Consider the following 17,762-nt stretch of genomic DNA (forward strand, 5'->3'; position numbering starts at 1 on the left):
TGAGGCATTGTTGGTGGAATTGTGAACGAATCCAACCATTCTGGAGAACAATCTGGAATTATGCCCCAAAATGTATCAATCTGTGCATATCCTTTTATCCAGCAGTGTTACTTCTGGTCTTATATCCCAAAGAAATACTAAAGAAGGGAAAGGGACCTGTATGTGCCAAAATATTTGTGGCAGCCTTGTTGGTAGTGGCTAGAAACTGGAAATTGAATGGATGCCCATCAATTGGAGAATGTTTGGGTAAATTGTGGTGTATCAATGTTATGGAATATTATTGTTCTGTAAGAAATGACCAGCAGGATGAATACAAAGAGGCTTGGAGAGACTTATATGAACTGATGCTAAGTGTAATGAGCAGAACCAGATCATTACCACAATACTGTATGAAGATGTATTCTGATGGAAGTGGATTTCTTTGACAAAGAGACCTAACTCTGTTTCAGTTCATCAATGATGGACAGAAGCAGCTACACCCAAAGAAAGAATACTGGGAAATGAATGTAAACTATTTGCACTTTTTTTTTCTTCCCGGATTATTTTTACCTTCTGAATCCAATTCTCCCTGTGCAATAAGAGAATTGTTCGGTTCTACATAACATCTATTGTATCTAGGATATACTACACCATGTTTAATATATATATGACTGTGTGCCATCTTGGGGAGGGGGTGGAGGGAGGGAGTGGAAAAATCGAAACAGAAGTGAGTGCAAGGGATAATGTTGTAAAAAATTACCCTGGCATGGGTTCTGTCAATAAAAAGTTATTATAAAAAAATAGAAAATTTTGATTATATTAAGTTAAAATGCTTTTGTACAAACAAAAGTAATGCAGACAAGATTAGAAAGGAAGCAATAAACTGGGAAACCACTTTTACAGTTAAAAGTTCTGATAAAGGCCTCATTTCCAAAATATATAGAGAATTGACTCTAATTTATAAGAAATCAAGACATTCTTCAATTTATAAATATTCAGAGAATATGAACAGACTGTTTTTGGGTGATAAAATTGAAACTATTTCTACTCACATGAAAAGGTGTTCCAAACCATTATTGAGCAGAGAAATGCAAATTAAGTCAACTCTGTGATACCACTATCACATTGTCTTGACACCTGTCACATTGGCTAAGATCACAGGAAATAATATCGACAAATGTTGGAGGGGATGTGGGAAAACTGGTACACTAATGCATTGGTTGGTGGAGTTGTGAATGAATCCAACCATTCTGGAGAATAAATTGAAACTATATTCAAAAAGGTATCAAACTGTGCATGCCCCTTGGTCCAGCAGTGTTATTACTGGGCTTATATCCCAAAGAAATACTAAAGAAGGGAAAGGGACCTGTATGTGCCAAAATATTTGTGGCAGCCTTGTTGATAGTGGCTAGAAACTGGAAATTGAATGGATGCCCATCAATTGGAGAATGGCTGGGTAAATTGTGGTATTTATTCAGTGAAAGGACATGTGAAATGAGTGTGGACCACAAAATAGCATATCCATTTTTTATATTATTATTTGCTTCCTTTTTTTTTTCTTCCCAGGTTATTTTTACCTTCTTGCTAAATCTATTTTTTCTTATGCAACAAGATAACAGTATAAATATATATATATATATATACATATATATATATATATATATATATACATATATTCTATTTAACATGCACTTTAACATATTTAATATGCATGGACTAACTGCCATCTATGGGAGGGGGTGGAGGGAAGGAGGGGAAAAGTTGGAACAGAAGTTTTTGCAAAGGTCAATGTTGAAAAATTATCCATGTGTATGTTTTGTCAATAAAAAGCTATAATAATATAAAAAGCAAAGAAAAAAAAAAGAAAACCCAAAGACTCCAGTGTTTTTTAATAAGAATTCCCTATTTGACAAAAACTGCTGGCCAAATTGTAAACTGGTATGGCAGAAAGTAGACATTAAGCCACACTACTTATTACCATATACAAAGATAATGTTGAAATGGTTTCATGATCTAGACATAAATACATATTATAAACATATTAGAACAACATAGTATAGTTTACCTCTCAGATCTGTGGATGAGTGAATTTATAACCAAAGAAGAACTAGAGATCATTATTGATCACAAAATAGATAATTTTGATTATATTAAGTTTACAAGTTTTTGTACAAACAAAGCTAATGTAGACAAAGAGTAGAAGGGAAGCAATAAACTGGGAAACATTTTTAGATTCAAAGGTTCTGATAAAACTCTCATTTCTAAAATATATAGAAAACTGACTTAAATTTAAAAATGTAAGCCATTCTCCTTGAATAAATAATCCAAGGAAACCAAGACACTTTTCAGATGAAGAAATTGAAACTATTTGTAGTCATATGAAAAGGTGCTCCAAATCACTATTAATCAGAGAAATGCAAAGTAAGACAGCTCTGAGATATCACTACACACCTGTCAAATTGGCTAAGCTGACAGGAAAAAATAATGACCAGTATTGAAGTGGAAGTGGGAAAACTGGGACATTGATACATTATTGTTGGAACCGTGAAGGGATCCAACCATTAGGGAGAGCAATTTGGAGCTATGCTAAAAAAAAAAATTGTCCAACTGTGCATACCCTTTGATCCAGCAGTATTTCTACTGTGATCATATCACAAAGAGATTTTAAAGGAGGGAAAGGGACCCACATGTGCAAAAATGTTTGTGGCAGCCTTTTTGTAGTGGCAAGAAAATGGAAACTGATGTATGCCCATCAATTGGAAAATGGCTGAATAAATTATGGTACATGAATGCTATAGACTATTATTATTCTGTAAGAAATGACCACCAGGATTATTTTAGGGAGGTCTGGAGTCTTACATGAACTGATGCTAAATGAAATAAGCAGAACCAGGAAATCATTATATACAGCAACAAGAGATACAACGATCAATTCTGATGCATGTGGCTCTCTTCAACAATGATACGATTCAAACCAATGCCACTTATTCCGTGATGAAGAGAACCATCTACACCCAGAGAGAGACAGTGGGAACTGAGTGTGGACCAGAAAATAACTTTCTCACTCTCTCTCTTGTTGTTTGCTTGCATTTTGTTTTCTCTCTCATTTTTCTTCTTTCTTGATCTGATTTTTCTTGTGCAGTAAGATATATGTATAAATATGTATACATATATTGGATTTAACATGTATTTTAACATATTTCATATGTATTGGACTACCTGCCTGCTAGGGAAGGGATAAGGGGAAGGAGGGGAAAATTTAGAGCAAAAGGTTATGCAAGCGTCAATGTTGAAAAAATTACCCATGCATATATTTTGTAAATAGAAAGCTTTAATTATTAAAAAAAAAATTCAGCTAAATTTGTGTCACCACTAATCTGACATCTTGGCTCTCCATTTTAGATTTTTAAAATTATTATATATTAGAACATATGCATGGATAATTTTTACAACATTGTCCCTTGCATTCACTTGTGTTCCAACTTTTCCCTTCCCTCCCTCCACCCCGTCCCCTAGATGGCAGGCAGTCATACATATTAAACAAAAATCATTAGATTTTTAAAAACCTTTTTGAATCTGATCCTTATCTATATTATAGAATATACTTCTTTCCATATTCTGTGATATTCAAACTGGCTTGAAATATTTATAGTATATCACTCAGAGATCTTGATGATTTCTTTTTGTTTTTCCAGTGTCTATATAAAGTACAAAATTTATATCATCAGTCATGAATCCCCCCATAAAATTACTCCAGGGGAAAAATAAAAATATAGACATTAAATTATCTATTCTGCAATTTCATTGGTATAACCATCTTTTAAAATTATCATTACCAAATAACAGATTTTTCATTGGTTCATTAGTTCATTAGCATTAAGACTTTTTCTGAATATTATATTAGTAATTTATAAGGTAAATAGAATAATTGTTTCAAATACATTTTAAATATTGTTTTTTAATTGAAAAAAATGTTTGTTTTTGTTTTTGTTTTTGTTTTTAATTTCAGTTGTCTTGCTTGATACAACAACTGTGCTTGGAGAACTAGGCTGGAAAACTTATCCATTAAATGGGGTAAGTAAAAAAAGTCTCATAAATGTTGTCTTGCTTTTTTAATTACTTGCAAAAATAAAATGTTTAAGCAATGCTTTTAAGTAGAGGATAACTTTAATGATATGACTGAAGTGAATTTTTATATGTAAACAATGGCCTACAGATAAAAAATATCAGAATCGCAGCTAATGTTAAAACATAGATATGTCAAGTACTCTTTTAATGTGCAGCATAGAAAATGCCCATTTATATAGTACTTATACAATTATAAACTTTAGAACATCCCTAATAATTACATATATTATCAAAATTAAGACTCTAAACAATTGTCAGTGTTTTTTTCCCCATAAGTTTACTATTTATTTTAAATGACTGAATAAGAATACATAAAGGCATATATACACATGCACCCATACATTAACAAATTATACCTATGTCAACACATCGGTTCTCACTAAGGATTCTTAAAATAAGAAAATAGTATTTTTCGAGTTTACAATATTATTAATTGTGTTTATTGTTATGAAGTCCAATGACTTTAACTAGATTTAAAGACAGAATATTTATATTCAAATCGCAACTTTTGTTCAAGACATTTACTTTTTCTGGATCATAAATATCTTCTTTAATATGAAGAGATTTTGTTTAATAACCTCCAGGATCCCTTGAAGTTCCAGTTCTCTCACATTGTGATTTTTATTTGAAGAATTTCTTTCCAAGTATTATATTTAAAGGTTTAAAGTATGTAGTAGATGAGCACAGGAATTCCCCCAAAGATAAACAAACATTTATGTAGGACAACATATCTTGTTACTTCAAAGATACATCTTTGTGTATTTGTAGTTATTTTTGCCTGGAACTTTTATACACTTAAGAAAAAAAAAACCTTAATATAAAAATATTTAATCACTCATATATTTATTATGTTAATTCTGGTTGGATTGTTGAGGTAATTCTGGGTTTGTTCAATAATAGAGATTATTTTAATCTTCTACAGAAAGATTGTGTTTATATGTTTGTAGACTCAGTTATATTTTAGAAACTTGGAGATAACTTCCTTTCCTTATTTAGCATGGTAATATATTAGAACTGCAAAGCACACTAACCAATTTTTAAAAATTTATATTCTTTTATGATTCTTATTAATACCTTATCACATTTGCTATTATTGTAATTTTGAATAATGTATATTTTCTCTTTAGAGTAAAATAAAAATTTTACTTTCCTTTAAAAATAATGAAACAAAACAAAATAGTTAATGCTCAGGGTCAATTCTTGCACAACTTTTCCCTAAGCTTTTCATACTACAATTTCTTGTCAACAATCTATGTCCTGAGTTTCAAAATATAATTTTGTATTTTTACATCAAAACGGTTACTATTGGATGACATATCTAAACATCTAAAATTAAATATACAATATGACACAATTTCAATCTTTACATTAATGATATGTGTACATGTATGCAAATTTGTGTGTATATGTAAAGAGAGCAATATAAAAAGGATGTTATATTCACATAGTATTTAGTACTTATAAATTTATATATATATGTGTGTGTATATATAAATGTATAATGTAAAATATAATACATAAATAAGCAAATTTAGAAGTTCCAAATATAATAAAGGATATAATATGCTTCTTTTTATTTTCTAAATATTCTGAGATTATTTACTAAGAATATTGAAAATTCCATCAAAATGTAATTTAAAACTATGAATTCCTAAATTCATTTCAGTTCTTTATATAAAGCTTTAGTTTCTTATTTTTATAAAAGTTATATACTCATGTCATGCTTCCAGGTTATTTACTGAAATATATTCATAAGAAACATTAGAAGGGATTAATACTTGTAACAAATCTGAGGAAACTACTATTTTTACATAGATTATCCTATTAGATAATAATAATTTTGTAATGTAATAATATTCATGTTACAGTAATATGGATTTGCCTAAAATATACAGAATGTTCCTGTACATGTAAATCATTATTGAAAAAAATATGAAAATTATACTTAAAGTAGCATTTTAGAATTTATTTTTTCCCTTAGTTTGGATTAGATAGAGATAATATAATTATTAAAAAACAATAGAGTCACATAGCATTTTAAATTTATAAAGTATTTGACTTTAGAGTAAAGAATTCTTATACAGTAAAATTATTGGTTACTTTTTTGTTAATAATATTTTTCCCAATTACATATAAAAATAGTTTTCAACATTCATTTTTGTAAGATTTTGTGCTCCAAATTTTTTCCTTCCCTTTCTTCCTACTACTCTTCCCAAGACAGCAAGCAATCTGACACAGATTATCATGTTAAACATTTTCACATTAGTCATGTTGTGAAAGAAGACTGAGAACAAAAGGGAAAAACTACAAGAAAGAAAAAGTGAAAATAGTATGCTTCAATCTGCATTGAGAGTCCTTAGTTCTTTCTCTGGATATGGTAAGCATATTCCATCACAATTTCCTTGGCATTGGATCATTGCATTGTGGAGAATAGCTAAGTATATCATAGTTGATGATTACACAGTGTTGCTGTTACTATTCACGATGTTCTTCCAATTCTATGCACTTCACTCAGCATCAGTTCATCTAAGACTTTTCAAGCTTTTTGTTGTTGTTGTTGTTGTTGAAATTTGCCTGCTTATAGAACAATAGTATTCCATTACATTCATACATTAGGACTTGTTTAGCCATTGTCCTCAGTTTCCAATTCTTTGCTACCATTACATTCATACATTAGGACTTGTTTAGCCATTTTCCTCAGTTTCCAATTCTTTGCTACCAGGAAAAGAGATGCTCTAAATATTTTTGTACTCGTGGGTTCTTTTCCCTTTTTTATGATTTCTTTGGAATACAGATAGAACAGTAGTATTACAAGATCAAAGGGCATACACAGTTTATTAAGTCTTTTGGCTTAGTTTCATATTGTTCTCCAAAATGGTAGGATCAATTCACAACTCTACCATCATTATCTTGATTTTTCCCACATCTCCGATATTTATCATTTTCTTTTTCTGTCATTTTAGCCAGTTTGATAATTTTTAACATCTATCCCAGCAAACCTTATGATCTAAATCTGTCTCCCTCCTCTTTCTTCCTCCTCCAGACAGCAAGCAATCCAAAATAGATGATGTAAAAGAGGAGCAAAAAAGAAGTGGAGAGGGGAACATGTGAACACTATTCTCATCATTATTGACTGAAAGAAGGAATAACATACACATTTAGTTGGGTGTGGAAATCTCTCTTGACACATACAGAAAAACATGAAGGGAAGGATATAAGAGAAGATTGGTGGGGTGAGGGTAAATTAGGTTTTACTGATAGAAAAGGGGGCAGAGTAGAGAAATTAAGTCAGAAGTAAAGCACTTTTGAGATTGGGCAAGATTGCTATTTTTCTCCTTCATTCTCAAAGGATACCATGACATCAGGGAGGTGGTGCCATGATGTGCAAATGAATTGAATTTGAGTGAAGACAGGCTGTACAAGGCCACCTGCTTCAGTTTTTCCTCCAGAGCCATCTGAGTCCAATAGCCAGATATACTAAAGGATAACTGGAAATAGCCCTGGATCTAGTGGAATACCTTGGCCTTTTTAAGCTAAGGTCTTTAGTAGGTCTCAGTTTGACTGAAGCCACACCCATCCATTGATTAGGATTAAACCTGTTTCCCCTAGTCCAAAAAAGAAAAATAAATAAATAAAGATCTTTCTTAAAGGCTATACCTCAAACCCAAATCACTCTATCATTGATTGGCCAACAATAGGCTCCAGGTCAAGCCTCAATTAGTCATAGTTTGGGTCCTGGATTACTCAGAGTGAATATAAATAGCAACCATTTCTCTTTTGAGTAGGTGCCTTTCTTTTTTGGACTAGATGCCATACTTTGCCTTTATCACTACCTTATCTTAATCAATGAATGGGTATGGCCTCAGTCAAACGAAGACCCATTAAAGGACAGAGTGAAAGGAGGTAATGAGAGCAGGGAAAAATGGGAAAATAGGATAGAAGAAAATATATAGTAATCATTGCTGTAGGGGAGAAAAGTATAGGAAATTTCTCTGAAAAGATATAATTTTTCAAATATATAGAGAACTGAATCAATTTTTTTAGAAATGAGTCATTCTCCAATTGACAAATGGTAAAGCATATGAATAAGTAGTTTTCAGATAAAGTAATCAAAGCTACTATTATCACATAAAATGTTCTAAATCACTATTAGTTGCAGAAATGAAACTAAAACAATTCTATCAATTGTAATGCCAAAGAAACTGAGCAAGACAGAGGTTAGAGACCAATTCAATAGTTTATTAAATGGAGAGAGGTACTGGGACCAGATGGATCTTGGTCCCAGGGCTGGATGAGATTATCATCTCAAAGAATCCAGCTATGCGTACTGGGACAGCAAAGCTTTTTTATGGGATAACAGGAACAGTGACATAATGGGGGAGGTACCTAGGTGGGGATAACCTAATGGTGGGGGAGGCCCCTAGGATGACACAATGGAGGGAGGTTACTGATATTCTAATGACATCTAAAATGGATAAACCTTTATCCTGTCAAACATTAAGAAGGAATGTGTATAACCTAAAGATATAAAACCTTCATCTCATCAACCATTTAAGAGGGATGATTATAGCCTGGGGTTTTGGGGCAGAGCAACTGAGGTAGACCTCACTAACATTAAGAGGGAAAGGTTATAACCAGAGGCCGAATAACTAAATAGTACAATTGGAGAAACTGGGTCACGACATTAAAAGGGAACTTTGGTACAACAGTATTTATCTTGCCATCATCTTGAAATTTCTTGACAATAAATCACAAATGTTGGAGGCGATGTGAGATAATTAAGACACAAATGCATTGTTGGTGAAGTTGGATATTGATGCAACCATTCTGGAGAGCAATTTGGAACTATAACTAAAGGCCTATGTATATCCTGACCAAGCAATATAACTACCAGATTTATATCCCAAAGTAATTAAAAAAAAAAAAAAAAAAAGGAAAAAGGACCTGTATGTATAAGAACATTTATAGGAACTCTTTTTAGTGGTGACAAAGAATTGAAAATTGAGAATTAATTAGGATGGCTGCACAAGTTGGTTGTACATGATTGTGATGAAATACTATTTTTCTGTGAGATATGGTGAGCAAAATTCTCTGAAAAACCTTGAAAAACTTACAAGCAAAGTGAAATGGGTCTACATTAATAGAAATATTGTAAGATGATCAGCTGTGAATAACTTGGCTATTAGCAAAATTATGATGAAAAATACTATCCATCTTCCCAGAAAGAATCAATGAAATCTCAAAACAGAGTGAAAGCTACTTTTTCTTTATTCCATTTTTATGGGGGTTTTGCTCTCTTTTTTCCTTTATAACATAAATTATATGAAAATATGTTTTTCATAACTGTACATCTATAATCTATATCAAATTGCTTGCCTTCTTAATAGGGAAAGGGGATAGGGAAAGAGAGATTTGAAACTTAAAATAATAATAAAAAAACCATTAAATTACTTTTACATATGATTGGGGGAAAATGAAATAGTGAATATAAGAAAAATTTACTAGCATATTGAAACTCATGAGAAAAATAAGTGTGGTGGATTCCATTTAAAGTAATAAACACATATGTAATAACAACCAAAGAAAAAATATAGTTAAGTTCTGTGCTTACTAGATTTAGCCCCAAAGAAAAGGATGTTTCCTTCTATCAATCCCCCACATTCCATCTTTTTAGCACAGAATAGGCATTAATAAGTATTTCTGAGCCAAAAAAAGAATATAATAGTTCTAGTAAGTATCTGTAAAACTTCTTGTTTTGCATATGTGCTTCCTTTGGAATAGTATTTTCCAAGATATCCCCTTGCTTGTGCTGATTCTTGTTATGTCTTAACTATAATTCTTTTTTATTTTGGCTGTTTGAATTATTTTTATCTTTGATATGGGATTGGTAAGTTCTTTCAATCTTTACTTTGCATTCTGTTTCTAATAAATGTGTGGAGTTTTCCTTTATATCAACTTGATATAAGTTATGCATACTTTAAAAAAATCATTTTTAAGGAAATTTAATTATTCATTAATGTCCTCTGTTTTTTAGATCTTTTTTTTAATTGACATTTCATTTCCTACTTTATTTTTTTTCCCCTAATGTACCTTGCTATGTCATTGTCTAGTCTAATTTTCAGGGTGTTAATTTCTTTATTAAGGCTTATCATATTCTCTTCTAAGTTATTTATTTTTTCTAAGACTTTTTACATTTTTTAATCTTTTGCTTTATTTCTTCTATGTATTTATGCAGTCCTTGTGAAAATTCATTTTTCTTAAAGATGACAATATTTGTTCATATAACCAGCTTTATTTAGTCATGACATATTCAGTACATGGCAAGGGGGAGTATCTATGAAGTATTTTAATTCATAATGAATTTTAATTCATATTGAAATGTAGGCAATAAAATATCCCATGGCTTCTGGTTGACCAGCCTTGGGGATCTGTTCAGAAAACTTGTATTGTATTGTGAATTTACATGTATCTAGAAACTGAGTGAAAAATACATCTTTATAATAAATTGAAATGCTTGTGATTCTTATATTTGAGCCAAACTTGAAAATAACCTATTCTTTTAAAAACATGCTCCTGAATAGTGATTGCTTCGTGTGTACAGTACATTTCCAAGACTCAAGAAGAGCTAGTTAAATTTCTTCAAACTATGTAAAATTATTCTGAAGTTTATCTACTTTTATGATGGTTGTCTCAGCACGTGATATTGATTTGTTTTTTGGTGCTGAGTATTTGAGAATGATATTGTAATAGTTTATAGAAGGATGTTCATATGTAAGAGTATAGAAAGACTTAGAGGCACTAGTAAAGAATTCATGGGAAAGAGGGAAAAACAGATGTTGTCATGATTATGTATATTTAGTTATATTTGTGACAGATAAATAAGAAATGATAGTGTGGCTGAGAATTTCATATAATTCCCTAAGAACTGGTCATCTGTGGTTTTAGCATTCAAAAGGATCAAGTCAATCTAGTTCAAGCCCATCATGTTATCTCTCTGGAAAATTGAAACCCACAGTGTTTATGACTTGTTCAATCTCATACAGAGAGTAACTGATAAAGCCAGCTAAGATTTAAATTAAGGTAAATCCTAAATCAATATTTCTAATCACATATTCCTTCCATTGCACCATGTTGTGTCTTATTATAGTTATGTATGTGAAAACTCTTTGTGTATGGTAGGCTCTAGCAATGTTTTGATTATATAAATTTAAGAATGACTAACTCCAGCTGTCATTATTTGCATATGTTAGGTATGTGTTATCTTCAGCATATAACTACTACAGAGCTTCAAAGAGCAGACACTTCAGTACAGATTAATTACTCCATAGCAGCATATGAGCAAATTGCTGCTGATGCTATAAAAGCATGGGGCTCCTTCCCAGGAAAGCAAGATAGAGGGGAAGTCTTCACAAAAATAGAGCAAAGTCCAAATAAACCCTTTACTGATTTTGTGGGACATTTGCAGACAGCTGTCATACAATTGCAGAAGGAAAATGCTAATGAGGAGTGTAGAAGAATTATTTTGGGTCTACACAAAGATGCTCCTTTAGAGGAGATCATAAGACACTGTGCCACAGTGGGCATAAATACCTTTTCAACACAGGCTATGATGCAGAACATGGGAAGACAGGGTTCCTCATGGCAAGGGACTTCCAGAGAGACTTGTCAATGCTTTCAGTGTGGTAAAGTAGGGTATCTGAAAGCTCGATGTAGGCATAGAGATAGAGTGAGAAGAAAGAGTGAGGAAACAAGACCCAAGACCCCATGCAATAAGAGTTTTACTGGGTCTCAGAATGTAGATTGATCCAGGGAAATGAGAGGTGGAGCCCAGCTCCAAGACCTCAAACAAAAAACAGATGGGGCATGATGGCAGCTGAGGTTACACCCAGAGAGTCTTTAGAAGTTCATGACTCTGATGTGATCAATCAGCAGAAAAGCAGTCAGATGGCAGAAAGGGATTACAATTGGGGAGAACATAGGCTTTTTAAGCTGACAGAAGGGCAGTGTCCAGTGAGAGCAGCTCCAATGTAATTGCCAAGTGATAAGGAGAGATTTATAAGTGGTGAATGGAAGGGACTAGATTGGTTAACTGCTTGGGAGAAAGGGTTTGCTTGTATCTCTACAAATGGAGAAGGAATCAGATGGGTGGCAATGAGCACCTTGAGAGACAGAAAAAGAGAAAAAACCCCAAACCAAAGGAGAAGACATCTGACAAAACATCTGACACTGAAAGAACATGGCTGATAATGAGACTGTTACAGAACTTCAAAAACAACAGGAGTCATTGGATTCCCTAAGAAGAAAAATTGTTGATAAGACTGATGCAGGACTTCAAACTCTCCAGGAATCATTGGATTCCCTAACACAAGATGAGACTACTGCAGAACTTCAAAACTTGCAGGAATCATTGGATTTTCAGACATATGAAGTAATGGACAATAGATTGGTTTTGGACTATTTCTGGGACTTATGGACACATATAATTCCTCATGTTGAATCATGTTATTTGTTACATCACTACTAGCCTGTGTTATATTGCTATATACTTATGTAATAACTCCCATGTTGATAGATTTATGTATACCTGTTTCAAGTGAGACCCTTCAAAAACCCACTAATCTGGTTTGATTCCACACTTACCTTTGGTTTTCATCTTCCTTTCTGAGACTTCAGGAAGGACATGATCACTTTCTTTTTCAGTGTTTTCACCCCTTTTTTGAGAAGTCAGGGAAGGCATGATCATCTCCTTTTTGGGGTTCTCACTTCCTTGAGAAGTCAGGGAGAGTGTGACTACCTATGTTCTAAAACAAAAGAAAGCAGGAGATGTTATGGGCCAGAACTCTGAACCTGAAACAAGAATTCTTACATATAATGTATATGCATAGTTATAGAGATTGATTTCATTGGTATGAGGAAATCCCACATGAGGAAATTTCCTCTACCAATATAGTTTGAGAATTTCTTTGCAATTTATACTCTTAAAGACCAGTCTAGAAAACAAAAAGGTTAAGTTTTTTACTTGATATTAAAGTCAGAATTTATTAAAGGTGGGGCAAAAATATCACCTAAATCTTTCAGCTTCTTTCAAAGTCTATTGTTTGTTGTTGTTTGACCTTCATTCTCAAAAATAAATAAATAAATGATATCTTGACTTGCAAGTGAATTGGATTTAAATGAAGGAGATTTGTGCAAAGTCATCAGTCTCACTCTCTCTTCCCTGTCAAGGATATTGTGAAAGAATTAGCAAACTTTGTCTCCTTGTTAAAAGGCAAGGATTTGGACTTCCAGCCAAGATGGCAGAGAGGAGGCACACAGCTGTGTAAGCTCTGTGTTTTTCTCTCAGAATCCATTCCATTACAAGCCTCTGAATTAATGCTTGAGTGAAAAAAACCCCACAAATAGTTACCAAGAGAAGCCATCCTTGAGATTTACCAGGAAAGATCTGTTTTTGCTTGAGGGCGGGGACGGTTTTGGATCAAGCGCAGGCTGCAGTGGCAGTGAGAGCACAGAAGGCAGCTCACAGCTGAGCAGACTGGAGAGGGGGTGGGGTGTGATCGCAGCCATTTCTGCAGGGAGAGCTTGGCTACAGGATTGGATACTTTGCCCTGGCAACAAGTCAGCAGCCCAGCAGAGAAGCTAAAAACACCGGGGGTGAAGAATATAACCCCAAACAGCTGGAGTCTCTCGGGACCTGGCCTCCCCTCCCCCACAGTGTCTCAGCACGTTCTCAGAGTCTCAGAGCGCAGGCGCAGCACAGCCATCGCTGTCCTGCTAGTGCCTTGCTGCTGCCCCCGCAGTCTGTAGAGGAAGCTCGGTAACACCACCCAGCCCCTCCCACAAAGAAAGCAGCCTCCATTTAGGGTTTTTTCTTTTTTTTTCTTTTTGCTAGTTTGTCTTTGATTCTTTGACAAAATGAGCAAAAAATTGAAGAGGACTGTAACCCTTGATAGCTTCTATATAGATAGAGAGCAGACTCTAAATCCTGGGGAGACTGGAGACAGACTGTCTCCAGGTGAATCCCCAAAGGAGGAGATCATCTGTTCCTCAGCACAGATGAATCTCATGGAGGAAATTAAAAAGGCTCTCACAAGAGAGCTAGAAGAAAAATGGGAAAAGGAGAGGGAGGCTTGGCAAAAGAGCCTGGAGAAGTCATCCCACTCATTTAATGAGAGAGTGGATAAAGAAATAAAATCCTTGAAAAATAGGATTAGTGAACTGGAAACAGAAAATAGCTCTCTAAAAAACAAAATTGGTGAAATGAAAAAAAAAATTCCATAGAACAAAAGAACTCAATTGGGCAATTAGAAAAAGATTTTTAAAAAGTGAATGAAGAAAATACTTCATTGAAAATCAGGTTCGAACAAATGGAATTTGTCTCGAGGAGAAAAGAAGAATTAGTCAAGCAAATCCAAAATAATCAAACAATGGAAAAGAATGTGAAATACCATCTGGGGAAGACAACAGACCTGGAAAACAGATCCAGGAGACACAATCTGAGAATTATTGGACTCCCAGAAAAGCATGATGAAAAAAAGAGCCTGGACACTATTTTCCAGGAAATTATCAAAGAGAACTCCCCAGAAGTCATAGAAACAGAGGGTAAAATAGACATTGAAAGAATTCATCGATCCCCTACTGAAAGGGATCCTAAAATCAAAACACCAAGAAATATAGTGGCCAAATGCCAGAACCCTCAGACGAAGGAAAAAATACTGCAAGCAGCTAGAAAAACCCAATTCAAGTATCGAGTAGCCACAATAAGGATCACCCAGGATCTAGCAGCATCCACACTAAAGGATCGAAGGACCTGGAATATGATATTCCAAAAGGCTAAGGAATTTGGTATGCAACCAAAAATAACTTACCCAGCTAGAATGAGCATCTTTTTCCAGGGAAGAAGATGGATATTCAACAAAGTAAGCGAATTTCACCTATTTTTGATGAAAAATCCAGAACTTAACAAAAAGTTTGATCTACAAATACAGAACTCAAGAGAAATCTAAAAAGGTAAAGATTAATCTTGGAAACTATATTTTGGCTATAAAGATGTATAAAGAATACATGTATACCTTGTTCTAGAAACTAGATGTGGAAAGGACATTGTACCAGACAAAGGGTAAAGTGGGGGTACTACATCTCATGAAGAGGCAAAGGAAACCTATTATATCTAAGAGAAAGAATGGAGGGGGATAAATATAGTGGGTATCTTACTGCCTTCAGAATTGGCTTTAAGAGAATTATTTTAGACATATTCAATCTATGGTGAAACTTCTCCCACCTCATTGAAAAGTGAGAAGGGAAAAGTGAAAAGGGAAGGAATAAGCTAAGTGGAAGGGAATACGGAAACTGGGAGGGAAAGGGGTAAGATAGGGGGAGGAACTCTAAGGCGAGGGTAGGGATACTAAAAAGTGAGGGTTGTGAGAAGCAAGTGGTACTCACAAGCTTAATACTGGGAAGGGGGGTAAGGGGGAAAGAAAGGAGAAAAGCATAAATTGGGGTTAACAAGATGGCAAGTAATACAGAATTGGTCATTTTAACCATAAATGTGAACGGGGTAAACTCCCCCATAAAGAGGAAGCAGTTAGCAGAATGGATTAAAAGCCAGAATCCTACAATATGTTGTTTACAGGAAACACATCTGAAGCGGGGAGATACATGCAGGTTAAAGGTAAAAGGTTGGAGCAAAATCTACTATGCTTCAGGTGAAGTCAAAAAAGTAGGGGTAGCCATCCTGATCTCAGATCAAGCTAAAGCAAAAATTGATCTAATTAAAAGAGATAAGGAAGGGCACTATGTCTTGCTAAAGGGTAGCATGGATAATGAAGCAATATCTATATTAAACATATATGCACCAAGTGGTGTAGCATCTAAATTCTTAAAAGAGAAATTAAGAGAGCTGCAAGAAGAAATAGACAGCAAAACTATAATAGTGGGGGATCTCAACCTTGCACTCTCAGAATTAGATAAATCAAACCACAAAATAAATAAGAAAAAAGTCAAAGAGGTAAATAGAATACTAGAAAAATTAGATATGATTTATCTCTGGAGAAAATGTAATGGAGACAGAAAGGAGTACACCTTCTTTTCAGCAGTTCATGGAATCTATACAAAAAAAAAAATGACCATATATTAAGGACATAAAAACCTCAAACTCAAATGCAGTAAGGCAGAAATAGTAAATGCATCCTTTTCAGACCACGATGCAATGAAAGTTACATTCAACAAAAAGCCAGGGGAAAGTAGACCAAAAAATAATTGGAAACTAAATAATCTTATACTAAAGAATGATTGGGTGAAACAGCAAATCATAGACCTAATTAATAACTTCCTCCAAGAAAACGATAATAATGAGACATCATACCAAAATGTACGGGATGCAGCCAAAGCGGTAATAAGGGGAAATTTCATATCTCTAGAGGCCTATTTGTATAAAATAGAGAAAGAGAAGGTCAATGAATTGGGCTTGCAACTAAAAATGCTAGAAAAGGAACAAATTAAAAACCCCCAGTCAAATACTAAACTTGAAATTCTAAAATTAAAAGGAGAGAGCAATAAAATTGAAAGTAAAAAAACTATTGAATAAAATAAATATATAATAAAACAAAGAGTTGGTTCTATGAAAAAACCAACAAAATAGACAAACCCTTAGTAAATCTGATTAAAAAAAGGAAAGAGGAAAATCAAATTGTTAGTCTTAAGAATGAAAAGGGAGAACTCGCCACTAACGAAGAGGAAATTAGAGCAATAATTAAGAGTTACTTTGCCCAACTTTATGCCAATAAATTCGACAACTTAAATGAAATAGAAGAATACCTCCAAAAATATAGCTTGCCCAAACTAACAGAGGAAGAAGTAAATATCCTAAACAGTCCCATCTCAGAAAAAGAAATAGAACAAACTATCAATCAACTCCCTAAGAAAAAATCCCCAGGACCAGATGGATTTACATGTGAATTCTATCAAACATTTAAAGAACAATTAACTCCAATGCTAAATAAACTATTTGAAAAAATAGGGATTGAAGGAGTCCTACCAAACTCCTTTTATGACACAGAAATGGTACTGATACCTAAACCAGGTAGGCTAAAAACAGAGAAAGAAAATTATAGACCAATCTCCCTAATGAATATTGATGCTAAAATCTTAAATAAAATATTAGCAAAAAGATTACAAAAAATCTTCCCCAGGATAATGCACTATGACCAAGTAGGATTTATACCAGGAATGTAGGGCTGGTTCAATATTAGGAAAACTATTAGCATAATTGACTATATCAATAACCAAACAAACAAAAACCATATGATCATCTCAATAGATGCAGAAAAAGCATTTGATAAAATCCAACATCCATTCCTAATAAAAACACTTGAGAGCATAGGAATAAATGGACTTTAATTTAAAATAATCAGGAGCATATATCTAAAGCCTTCAGTAAGCATCATATGCAATGGGGAAAAACTGGAACCTTTCCCAGTAAGATCTGGAGTGAAGCAAGGTTGCCCACTATCACCATTATTATTCAATATTGTATTAGAAACACTAGCCTTTGCAATAAGAGTCGAGAAAGAGATTAAAGAAATTAGAGTAAGCAATGAGGAAACCAAACTATCACTTTTTGCAGATGACATGATGGTATACCAAGAGAACCCCAGAGA

General features: G+C 33.6%; 1 protein-coding gene across 1 annotated transcript in view; it reads left to right on the plus strand.

Moving 5' to 3' along the window:
- EPHA6 (EPH receptor A6) overlaps positions 1 to 17,762 on the plus strand; it is a 983,513-nt gene that overhangs the window by 90,276 nt on the left and 875,475 nt on the right. The window contains 1 exon segment of the mRNA XM_051984381.1: positions 3,989 to 4,053. Within this exon segment, the coding sequence (XP_051840341.1) occupies positions 3,989 to 4,053 (65 nt within the window).

The sequence above is a fragment of the Antechinus flavipes genome, chromosome 3 (genome assembly GCF_016432865.1).
Source record: "Antechinus flavipes isolate AdamAnt ecotype Samford, QLD, Australia chromosome 3, AdamAnt_v2, whole genome shotgun sequence".
NCBI lineage: Eukaryota > Metazoa > Chordata > Mammalia > Dasyuromorphia > Dasyuridae > Antechinus > Antechinus flavipes.